At 31.6% G+C, this 13,206-nt stretch overlaps 1 protein-coding gene across 9 annotated transcripts in view; it reads right to left on the reverse strand.

Moving 5' to 3' along the window:
- LOC127698849 (centrosomal protein of 170 kDa protein B-like) overlaps positions 1-13,206 on the reverse strand; it is a 73,245-nt gene that overhangs the window by 35,672 nt on the left and 24,367 nt on the right. For 7 of the 9 annotated variants that reach the window (XM_052202540.1, XM_052202537.1, XM_052202541.1 and 4 more), the window contains 5 exons: positions 11,972-12,061; positions 10,680-10,760; positions 9,496-9,627; positions 4,528-4,569; positions 2,763-3,030 (listed from right to left, as the gene is read on the reverse strand). In XM_052202540.1, coding sequence (XP_052058500.1) covers positions 2,763-3,030; positions 4,528-4,569; positions 9,496-9,627; positions 10,680-10,760; positions 11,972-12,061 — 613 coding nt within the window. Of the gene's footprint in view, positions 1-2,762; positions 3,031-4,527; positions 4,570-9,495; positions 9,628-10,679; positions 10,761-11,971; positions 12,062-12,224; positions 12,339-13,206 lie in introns of those variants that run through there. The other 2 variants (XM_052202544.1, XM_052202539.1) reach the window with 2 other exon arrangements.

Raw genomic sequence — 13,206 nt, forward strand, 5'->3', positions numbered from 1 at the left:
GTGACTCATACACATGTCAAAACTTAGAATCTAATACAATTTTGCCTAACAAAAACCCCTATCCCTTTCCAAAACTTTCTTTAGCTCATTTAATGAGTAATCAATGACGCATTCTTCAATACATCAATGACATAAATCTTGAATGAACAGCTTTAAATAATCCCATTTGTGTATTGAAATTCAACTTCTAAAACTAACCAATCTGCAAAGTTGCAGTCAAGGTCTTGCCCTTGCTCCTTTGTTCACCAGACTTCACTTATCACCAAGAGATAAATATGGACATGTCTAGGTATTGCTTAGTTTAAAGAATATGCCTTGTAATGAATTCAAAATATCAAAACATGCATGTTGAGCAAACATTCTATTTGGCATACATGCAAATTACAAAGATAAAATTGGCAAAACGATGACTTTTAGGAATGTAAAGTGATATAAAATTAGATGCACCATTTCTTAAACTGATAAAGCTTAAATCTGTCAAAGTACAAAAAATTAAATGATAATGTTCAGTAATAAATTACATAGCGCTATAGAAATAAATTCTAATATCTGTACACAATTTATTTGACAAAAGACAGCTAAGATCAACCTCATTTTTGGTGGGGTTGGCGTTGTTCTGTCTTTAGTTTTGTATATAAAGTTTTTTAGGCTGCTGTTTGTCTTTTCATAGTTTTTGTTTTTTGCCATGGAAGTGTCTGTTTTCTTTTACTAATAATATTTATTGCCCCTTTGGTATTGTCTGCCTCATTTTTTTCTACTGCACTATCTTATACCAGTAATCATTTATTTGTGAATAGGATACATCAATCATACAGAAACCCAAAGACATAAATAACCAAAAGACACCAGGCATTTAGACTTATGTTAATTTATTTTCCTGTAAGTTGTCAATTATACACTTCTTTTATCAAGAGTTATCTGCAAATTTTAGGGAGTATTAAAATAAACTATATCTCAAGTTGATTGCAGATATATTTCTGGATTTAAACTTCAAACTCTCACAGGAAAATGATTCTTAAGCTTGTGAATTTTGCTAGAAAAAAAACTTTATTACTTCCCCTCATAAAGAACTGGTGAAAGCAGTGTAAATATTCAGTGCACAAGAATAAATGTTGAGATAGTTGTATCTATTATCTACTTAAAGGGATAGTAGCTACGATTTTGACAAAATTATGACCAAGTTTTAAAGCTGCTAAAATCAAAGATATGTACTTTAAATTAACTATAAGATCGCTGGATTGTTTATATAAAGTACAAAAATGTTAATAATTGATAATTAATATCATGTAGCGTGCCTTTTCATCTCATTAATTATGCATTGGGTTTACTTCCCGAACTTTGCCGACACAGCGAGTGAGATGACCAAGATATAAATAAATATGGACATGTGCTTTTGTTTTCTTACGTATTTGACAATTTCTTTAGATTAAACGTACATATTTGAAACCATTTATCAAATTATGTAAACAACAAAATATACCAAATGACTGCATATTATTCGAACCCAAGGTTCTCCAACAATGGCGATATTATACACTTGTTTTATATTTGTATGACAAAACAATGCCGATAACGTATACACGTGTTTGTGAATTGAATTGGGGCCTTCATGCAGGGTACACAGGAAGAATAATATTAAATTGTAAGAAGTTGATTTTTAATGTCTTCTAAGTTGTGAGATCACTGCTCTTAAATTTATAAAGATATTTTGGACAATAATGATTTGAACACGTCGCGATTTATTTTCATGTGATCTGGATTCGAAAAGTTCAGAAATGTCTTTTACATTTCGCAAACCGTCGTAATGTCGACTGTTTATATAATGACTTTATCTGCGTGACGGGTGTTTGTAAATGATTCTAATGACCAATCTCAACGCTGTTATTTATTTTCAATTTACAATAACTTGTCTGCACCTCTTTACTGTTTCTTTTTCTCGCAGAAACTGTAAACACACGTTCCATTTCTGCGATAACATTCCTCTGTTCGACATTTTCCCTTCGAGGGACAACTTGCGATTGCGTACAAAATCCAGCATATAGATTAGAAAAATAATTTTAATGAAAATCGTAGCTACTATCTGTTTAACCAAGCACATTTTTAAATGGAAATGGCTGACATTTTACTTCATCAAAAATTTCCTTTGATCAATTTATTAGAAAGTACATATACTAGTCTATAGAGTTCTCAACCCAGGCATAGTTCCGGAAAATAGAACTGGAAGGTGATGTTCTGGAAAATCACATCTGGGATGGAAAGATTATTTGCAACATATTGTATAGAGCTAAATAAGCTTATGAACAGACACTGTCTTTTGTTTAAAGCTCATACAATCATCTCTAGAAATCTATAGTTTTCATTACTTCTTAAGATAAACTACTGTTTCATCCTATCTTCAATGTCTCAAGCAAGTGTTAAAATTGCCACAACGAAGGTTTCAACTGAAAAAACAAGTGAAACTGTGAGCTACTACTCACTGATGATACCCCCGCCTGCCCAGGAAGTTGTTGAGTGATAAATCTGAAAATGCATCACACTGTAAAGCTGACTTATATAAACCCTGAAACCAAATTTCAGAAATCCTTATTATGTAGTTCCTGAGAAAGATGCGACAAAAATATTCATGGGACGGATGGACAGATTGACGATGGACAGACTGACGGATGGACGAACAGACAGAGGTAAACAGTATACCCCCACTTTTTTAAAGCGGGGGTATGAAAATCAAAATCGATAGATAGAAGACAGAGATAATATCTAACCTGGAGGAAGATTTTCGGGTATGCTGCCTTCACCCCTTAATATTCTGTGACCACTTTCAGAATCATCAAAACTACTATTATCCGGGAAGAAAGTGGCAATGTTTTGAGTATTTCTGACCCTCTTTCGAGGCCATGTGTTGGAATCTTTGGTCTTGTCTCTGTGATGACTTGTGTGAATGTGTACTTCATCTTCAGCGTCTTCCTCTAGATAAACGTCCTTTCTCTCTCCTCCACATGTGTGACATAATTTCTGTTCTGCTATACAGCCCTGAAATAACAAAGTCAAATGTAACAATTATATTCTCAACCATACTTGTTAACTGGAAACAAGAACACACTCTATAATGACTCTCATACATTAACAATGTCCAACCAAATATTTTGTACTAAATTTATGAAAACACAAGATGTGTGCTAATTAGACAGTCAGCAAATATTGCATTTGTCAGTCCCCATAATGACCTCTGGCCTAGCAATCATAAACATTTCCAGTCCCCGTACGATTATCTTTCTCAGTAAAATCAAAATACTGGATTTGGTGTTTTGAGAACAAATTTTTACTCCAACACTGAGCACCTAGTAAAGTTTTATGACCATAGATAGACCCTGGTAAACCATTCCAAAATAAAGAGCTGCGCCATGAGCGCATGATACGCCAGTTGCTTTTTCAAAGAATTAAGTTCCATAACTCCTCAATGTCATATCAGAAATTTATAAAAAACTAAAGGAAGGATATTTTAATAGATATAAACCAGTCACAAAAGTTTCATGAAAATGGCTCAAAGCACTTTTGAGTTATTGTCGGAAAACTGGAAAATCCCCCCTTTTTTATGAATAAAATCCCATAACTCGGAAACGTCAAATCTAAAATTTGTATAAATCTAAAGGGAGCTTACGTCAATAGATATAAACAATTCACCAAAGTTTAATGCAAATTGGTTAAAGTGTTTTTGAGTTATTGTCTGAAAACTGGAAAATCCCCCTTTTTTTAATGATCCGGAAACATAAAATCTGAAATTTATAAAAATCAAAAGGGAGCTCACATCAATAGATATTAACACTTCACCAAAGTTTTATGCAAATTGGTTAAAGCATTTTTGCGTTATTGTCCGACATGGTATACCATAATACGTCCCGTAAACAGGCGTATAAAAATTGGTTGGATATGTCAATTTGTAAATATATTAATACGTCATGTGTTTAAATCAGTAAGTAAAAAAAAAAAAAATATTAAACTGCAGTAAATTGTAGTATACTTTTTTACAAATTTAAGAAAATGTTTTGCATGGCAGTAGGCAGAAGGAAGTAGATTGAAAAGAAAATTAGGCAACCATCACCATAGCCTTTGACAATGCACCAGAGGTGTAATGCAGGTTACCAGGACGGGGGGGAATAAGATGTAACAGACTGTAATATTTCGGTTGAATAATGCATATTTGGAAATATCTCGTAGGAATCATTAAGCTTATCAAATTAAAGTACAACTTAAATCTTCATTCTAGACATTTGCTTCTGAATGTTTAATATGACTCTGCCTCTGACATGCTAATTTACTATCTTTTCATAATCTAGAAGTCATTATTAATTTGATCAACATCAACCAATGAATTTTGATCAGTTCCCAGACAAAATTTCAAGCTTGTGTCATTTTTATTTTTTTAAATTCTCCTATGATTGGTAAACCACTTAAGCACTTTTTGCTTTTTTCAAATACAAAATACTTAGAAACAATAAATGAGAATTATTGGTTGTGTAATATACCTACCATAATTGGTTGTATGGGAATATACACTCCTTCAAAAGCAGGCTTGTAATAAAAGGAATGATCATTAGATAAGCAAAGCTTTTAAAAAGTTTTTAACATCAGAAATGAAAAATGTCATTATACCAGCAGATTTGCAATGTAAGGAATCTATAATGTCCTAAAATAGCAGGCTTGTAAATATGCAGAATGATTAATGGCATATGAGAAGGTTTGTAATATAAGAAAGGAACGATTTTAAATGTGCAGACTTACTACATAAGGGAAAAAATACTTCATATTAAAAGCATATAGGCAGATTTATAAAATAAAGGATGAATGAAATGCAATAAGCAGGACTGTAATATACTACGAATGAATATTGATTGTTGGTTCTTTACACCACTTTGAACACTCTTGGTTATAACATGGTGACCAGTTTTTTTTGTGGAGGAAGCTGAAAAAACAAGAGAGAACCACCGACTTTCAGCAAGAAAACTTACAACCCTAGTCAATAAAGCTACGAGTCAAACGCACCTATCAAATGCTTGTTATGAATTCACAGCCTCAGTGTTGACATGCTAGTAGATGAACTACTTAGACCACTCACCCATTGGGGCCATATAGGAAGGTTTGTTATATAAGAAAGGAATAGAAACTATCTTCTTTTTGATTCATTTTCATTTATTCCCTTTTTGAGTGCTCAAAATTGGATTTTTTGTAAATTCATTGAACTTGTCTGAAAATTTTTTTCTCTCTCTCTCTAAATATGCAACTTTCCACAATAAAAGAATAAAATTATTGTGTTGTTAGTTATCCCCCTTGAAACAGTATCAACTTTTATGAAAGACCATTCACATCAAATGCTGCTTGAAATTTTTTCTTTAAAATTACATGTTTCGCTCTCAAGAGAATCAACCCCTTTCAGAAGTATGCACTTAACTTCAGCTTTACCTACTTTTTCAGATAATGATAACCATTATCTAATTGTTGTAGTAAGAAATAAGAAAGCTTGCCAAATTCACATATTTAAAATCTCAAGAATTTTAAATTTAATATTCTTAAAATTTTTAGCTCAGAAGGCAATTATTCTACATTGATAAATCCTAAAATGATCTACAAATAAAATTGTTTGTTGATACAATGGTTGTCTTTAATATGTTCAATACATAGGTATTAGTTTTACAGATAAGCAATATCCTTTAAAAGTTGTTTGACAATGGTTTAGTTTGCCTATATAACGTCCACCTTGAACTTTCTATGTAAATTTATTCATCTATACAAGAATGTAAAACTACAAAATAATCAAGTCAATCTAGTAAATGTATACTAGTTAAATAAATTTCATAGATGTATACAGATTAAATTCTCCCACTTTGTATACAATCTTGAAACTTTGTCCCATCAACCATCCATAAAAAAAACTGTTGGTACAAGTACCATTATACACCTAGAATACTGAATTTTTTTTTATTCCATATGTCCACTTATTTCATTTTTATCCACCTTGGGGTTAAGCTGAATTGTCATCTAATTGAAATTAGTATTTATGATGCAGTTTTTAGCCTAGAGAATAAAAATATATGGGGTAGATGTCCATGAGATAAATAATAAAAACAAATAACTGAAGCTTGAGGTCAGACAAGTCTGACACCATAACACCAAGTTCATGTAATATAATTTATACTGACCATCAGAATACTTTTACTGAACAGCAATTAATTTCAGAAAAAATCTTACAAAAAAAATTACTTGTAAGTCATGAACATGTTTTTGTTTATATGTCTTTTGATTGAGTTAAGCCATTTCAATTGATATCTTATAGTGTGTCTTTCTGTGTTGTGATGTTACACTATTGTTTCAGGGAGGGTGAAGGTTGGCACCTATTAAAACGTTTAAACCCGCTGCATATGTTTGCACCTGTCCTAAGTCAGGAACCTGATGTTCAGTGGTTGTCGTTTGTTGATGTGGTTCATAAGTGTTTCTCGTTTCTCGTTTTTTATAAAGATTAGACCATTGGTTTTCCTGTTTGAATGGTTTTACACTAGTCATTTTTGGGGCCCTTTATAACTTGCTGTGCGGTGTGAGCCAAGCCTCCGTGTTGAAGGCTGTACTTTGACCTATAATGGTTTACTTTTTACACATTGTGACTTGGATGAGAGTTGTCTCATAGGCACTCATACTACATCTTCTTATTTCAATTTATTCCAACAACAACTGCACCGAATATGATATCATACAAATACAGGACCTCTTGATCGACATGACATCAATTTGAGGATTGATATTTTAATTCTAAATGGGAACTAATTGTGCACTACCCTGGCCGACTTGTTTTTGTTCTTGTATGAAGCAAGGCTCCATGTTGAAATCCGTACTTTGACCTATAATGGTTTACTTTCTTGTGAAAAGAGGTACATGTACTGGGATGTGGAGCAAGGTTTTTTTTTTACTGTACTCTCCATTTTTTGTAGGACAGAATTAAACTTCTGTACTTTAAATCATCTTATGCTATCTTTTGATCTTTTTTTTTTTTATTTTTTTTACTGGGATGGTCATAGCAGCTTTTGAAAAGTTTTCTATACAAAATTTCTAAACCATAATTTTCACCCACAAAAATATGAAGGTCATGTGTACTCAGAAATGTCATCTTCTCACAGTATTTGTTTTTCATGTGTCCCGATTATAAAGAATACTATAAACTGATAAAATATTTACAAAGCTCTATTCATCCCAAAAGATTTTTAGATAATTCACAATAGAATAGAATGAAGAATCTATTTCAAGTACGAACAACAGCACCTCTTTCATCCATGTCAATCTTACTCTCATGCAGAACTAGAGTTCGGCCTCAGAAAATTTACACCTGAATACCTTTAATCAAAAGGCAGGTAAATAATCCTTGATCAATAATACATCAGACAGGTAAAACCTATGTCTACATTACTTTGTGGTTATATACTTCTATAAATTAAACATGTGGTTATTCAGTGTTCTACTTATACCAGTCAGAGACAAACCAGTATTCCATAACTCAAAATTGTTGAATTATGTACATTATAATTGTATACATATTAATTAGAATCTATTTCGCCCTCTTTTGTGTTCATCACTAGCATCAAAAACTGCATAATTTAGAGGAATTCAATCTCTTGACAAAGGCTTTACTCTGGTTGAAGAATTTCTGTTAATTAAATATAAGGAGATGTGGTATGATTGTCAATGAGACAACTCTATCCAACAGAGTCACAATGAAATGGATTTAAGCAACTAAAGGTCACTGTAGCCTATTAAAAAGGGGAAGTGCAAAAGATGTAACAACCTTACAACATAATTCAACATAAAAGACATCTAGAGGTCAACATATAAGTTAAGAAAATAAATGAGTGTTTACTTAAAAATGCTGAGAGTAAGGGGAAGTTGTGGATGATTCAACAGAGACAGCTAATTATCAGCTATCAACATGAAATTCTTGAATGGCCAAAAATTCTGTGAAAAAAAAACCCAACAAAACTGACGCGGTTCCTGACACAGGAAGATGTGACAGGTTGAATATTTTCTCAAGTTTCCCCCCCACTCCCCTCCCCTTTCCCATGATTCCCTCGATCTGTCGAATGAAAAAGGTACAGAAAAAAAACACCCCATTAAATGTACAGCCACAGATTAATACTGTATAATATAATATCAATGAAAGAATACTCCCAGTTAATGAAAGTAAGCTGAAAGTACTTAATCGTTTCTAAAAAAGTACTTAATCTTCTTTTATGAATGTTTTTTACAACAAGTTATATAATATGTTTATACTTTAACCTCTTGCCAAATATATCTTAGGATTGTAATGTATTCAATCTTGCAATGTTGCATGCTATCAAACTTCCTGTTCAGATGTCAATAAAAATAACTATATTTCATACTAATTGTCTTGATAAACATCAAAAGATAAGATAGGGGGAATCTTCTTCATCTTTGATATATGTCATTCTGTTATTAGTTCTGATATTCTTTAGAAAAAAGAAAATTTTCACCTGTTTTTGTAAGTCAGTCCATACATCCATAGTCTTACTCATTTCGACATGTAATTCTGATCTGTCATCGACAATTACTCAAATATTTGCAGACTTTGAGTTTAGTTAGGTATGACTGCTGCTGATAATAATGAAGAAGATCCCAGCAGATCGATTACTTGTTTGATTACTTGATTGGTTGATTGACTTATTTTTTAATGTCAAGAGACAATTACAAAATATTTCATCAATTAATTGTGCAGTTTCAACAGCATCAAAATATTATGAAGTGAACAGACCCATATCTTTTTTTAAAACTAACAAATTCAAACCTTAAAGCAATAGGAGGTAAAATCTGTCTAGTACCTAGGTTTGTATCAGGTGTAGAAGCTGTAAACCCTAAAGTCTAGATAAATCGGGAACCTGTCATCTAATAACAGCAATCCATGAAAACTGGGATCCAGAAATAGAAGTAAATTTACAGTGTATTACTTTTCCCCAAGCACAATGAAAAGCATTAGGGGGTAGATCAAGAATTTCAGTTATGGGGAAGGGGGCATACCTCCCCCCCAAAATCTTTGTCCCCATAAGTTCCAAAATCATAAAAGGGTGGGAGAGTGTATTAGCTATCTGCAACAACACCTGGTACTTAATGATGTTTACTACGTTAATGTTCTCAACATAGTAACCCAGTTATGTAGCTAACATTATATAAGACTTACATTTGTAATTCCTAATACATGTATATTAAAACTTGTATTACGTAAGAATAAGGAGCCAGTAAATGATCTGGACCCAGGTGTTTAATACAAATTGCCAACAGGATAAATTTAACAATAGGTTCAGTATACAAAATTTACATTTGATTAAACCAGTGAGTAAATTTAAAAACAATTTTAATATGTATTTAACAAAAAGAATAATCTAAGCCCTGGCTGAAATGTCTGTGAAACTGGGTTGTGACCTTCACCTTATGAATATAAATTACCTCACATTCGGCTAAGGATGCTAATTCTCTTGTCGCCCAGGCTGGCATTGTAGGAGGGGGAGGAATGTTGATGTCATCATCCAAATTAATTGCTGATTTCTCTTCAATCTGTTCCATGTAGTAAACCATAGAATGTAAGTTAGTGTTAAGGAGGAAAATATCCATTTTTGGCCGAAAATTACACGAAACACATGGATACAAAATAAATATGAAGAATTAGTCACTTTTATTTCTTTCTAAGTTTTACAACAATCAGTTTGAAAACATTAACGTGGTGACATCTGTTTTTTATGACAAATGAAATGACATCATAGTTGGGAATTTAATTTTTCCAGCTGACATCATTTTTAGTGGTCATTACCATAACATAAGCTGCAAATGATTTTCAATTTAGTGACATAAAATGACAATAGATACAGGAAAAACGCCTCAAATACTTGCTACACTTCTTCAATAAGGGCAAGGTAGTATCGTAATGACCGTTAAAAAGTGTGTCAGGCGCAAAATATCATTGCAGAATGAACTAATCACGGTTCATTTGAAAAACATCAATATTTCTATAGTGAATCTTATTCAGAACTAACATTTTTCGCTACATACATCATTAGAACACCACATGATATCATATTAAAATTCAAATTAACTATTATGTTTTCACTTAGGCTTAATGAGGTACTAAAAATAAAGTGACATAGGAAATACTCAACAGAATTCTGAATCCACTGAAGTAGGTGCTTAGTGTTATACATAATTTTCAGCTTTCAAGTCAGCAAACAATAGAATGCATCTTGAATTAATTAAAATATTTTAACATTTGTCTTTTAGCTTAAATAAAACATGAACCAGTAAGCATCTTTTCTGATACATGTGTAAGCCAGCAAATTTATCCTAAAACTTGCTATAGGCAATCCCCCTAGTCTAATTACTCCAATATCTTATTTTATCCATATAAATCCATGGAAATTGATTTCTAAATTCATACACTTTTTCCCCTTTTTGCTCCCCATTTACATAAAATAAATGAACTCTATGAAATTCTCTTGTCCTATATTTACTATGATTCAGATTTATTCCCAACTGTTTTAAGCAAAGTTTGCTATTTACCTGTATACTTTGATATAAAATCCCATGATTCATTGTTTTCCAATGTCATGGAAACAATGACATATGTTTTAAAAAAGGATATCAGTTCCAAGTCTGACAGAGTCCATATGTTTTAAGGTGACATATTCTTGGTCTTGAATCCTTATGTTATTCACATAGGTCTACAAAAAATAAACACTTTATCTTGAAAAAACATAAACATTTTAATAAATTGCATATTCATTTAAATTTGACAAGAAAGTTGTTTGTAGTTGTACATTAGTGGTTCATTTAAAATCTTACACCAAGTAAAAAACTGCAAAAGAATATTGTTCATAATTTTATACATTCATGGTTCATTAAATATCTTTACCATACATAAAACTGCAAAAAACTGTAAAAAGCTATTAAGTTTTATTCTTCAAACATATTTATAACTGTTTGTGAATTATACACCTTTATAATTAATGTATTGAAAAAAATGAAATTTTGAAAAACATAAATCTTTTTAAATCTGTTTTGCTTTCTTTTGGATATATAAAACACTTTGTTGTCATGAATATTTATACATAAAGATATAAAATAAATACTGCAATTTTCAAGGATATATACATAAAACTCCATGCTTAAGTTGTGGTGTATTTAAAGTGCTGCTGTCTGTTATCAGGTTTTTCTCAATTTGCTTATTCATCTCTGAAAACTTCCTAGTGGGTTAAATACTGAGCTTATGATAGTCTAAAAATTACAGCCTTTTCCCATAATTTTCAAATAGACAACAGACTTTATTCTGGATTGACGATTTTTCAAACCCTCCCTAACAGTAAGACAGACCCCCCTCAATTTTATATACAACTGGTTTCATGTACTGGGTAGGAAGGTAGATGAAATAGAATTTGTTGATAGTCTCTGATTGGTTTGATTGACATTTTGTTAAGACTAGGGACAGTTTAGTTTGTTATATGGAACAGACTTCTATATATTGCCCTCTTGCATGTCTAGATGTTTTTTAGGTTTTATTGTGTTTTAGGGTAGCAGTTTCATTGGCATATATAAACAACATCTTCTTTTCTTCCTACTTCTTATAAAAATCATATACTTCTGAATAGGGCTTTACAGGCAGATTATTTCAAAATTCAAATAAATTGAAAAAGAAAGAAGGGACAATTTCCTAAGGTACATTCCATAGTATCAAAAGGAAATAATTGTCATGAAAAAAGATAATATTATGCAGAATAAGTAAATCTGAAAGTTTTATAGAAGGGTATTAACAAAATTCATTTATTTTTTTTGACAATTTCTAATACTAGAAAATACAAATTAAACATTCATATGTCAAACTAAGATTTATCATCACTATTCAAACAAAAAAATATTTACTGAACAAAAATCTTACCCCGTTAACTGTACTAAGATCCTTAATCTTAAACCTGTTCAGGTAGTGGTCGAACGTTATCACAGCATGTCTCTTGTCCACGGATTGTGACTGAAAAGAAAAATGTCACAATTACTAGTCTACAATTTTAATCCACCCATTCATCGTGACATCAGGTACTAAAATACACACTATAGCCATCCCTGGCAGACACAAGATATACAGAAAATTAAAATATGCTTTTCATTTTACATAAATATGAGTCCGTATGTACCTGTAAGCTTCGATAAATTAATAGTAGATCTTATAAATCTAACACAATTTCTTCGAATATCGCACATCAAAGCCTGGCATTGATCATGTTACTTGCTATTTCTACTTTATCCAACCACTGCACTGCAATTATTTCCGTCATGATTATAAATATGATTAAACATGTATTCTCTCTATTACATAGATCACCTGTAGTGAGAGTTAAATGTTTGAAGAATAATCAGATAAAATTCACTGGCTCTACCAAAGTCTGATGAAGGAATTTCATGTTTACTGTTTAATACCTAATCAACCACCTTCAGTTTTTCATTACTGAAGATTGTGTTGAAAGAATGTCACTTTCTCACTCTTGGCAAGTTCAAGAACAAGAGCAACAACTCTTGGGTGGGATATCATACTGTAAATTCAGAAATTATTGGGAGGTTTTTAATGCGAATAATGCGACTGGGTGAGAATAGCAATAATTAGAACTCACATTCTGATATCCAATACATATAAATGTATGGGGATTTTCCTGAAATCGCATTAATTAATCTCGCATTTTTGTCCATTCTTAAAAAATCGCAATAATAAATGCACGCAATAATTTCTGAATTTACAGTAGTTAGCCTGATGTAAGTATCTTTACAGATCCAACCCAATACAACTTTTTTTTTTAGTCAATATTATCTGTCTACCCAACTTTAATACAAGTTGATACATTGTTAACTTGTTCTTGTTCATCATTTGAAATACTGGCTGCTGGACATTCAACAACTAACAATCAATCAATCAAATACTTAGAGGTTAAGTCATTAATTGGTATCATTCTATTTTATCCTATATTTGAGTAAGCTTTTTGTAATATGCTTTGTATTTGTATTTGTCTACTTAACTAATGTAATTTGATGTATGTCTGTGGTTTTTTTTGTTTTTTTTTTCGATTTAGATAAAAGTCAAAATTCAAAAATACTAAAGCGAAGTAAAAGGAATCTGTAAAAGTT

The sequence above is a fragment of the Mytilus californianus genome, unplaced genomic scaffold, assembly GCF_021869535.1.
Source record: "Mytilus californianus isolate M0D057914Y unplaced genomic scaffold, xbMytCali1.0.p SCAF_4, whole genome shotgun sequence".
In the NCBI taxonomy this organism is placed as follows: Eukaryota; Metazoa; Mollusca; class Bivalvia; order Mytilida; family Mytilidae; genus Mytilus; species Mytilus californianus.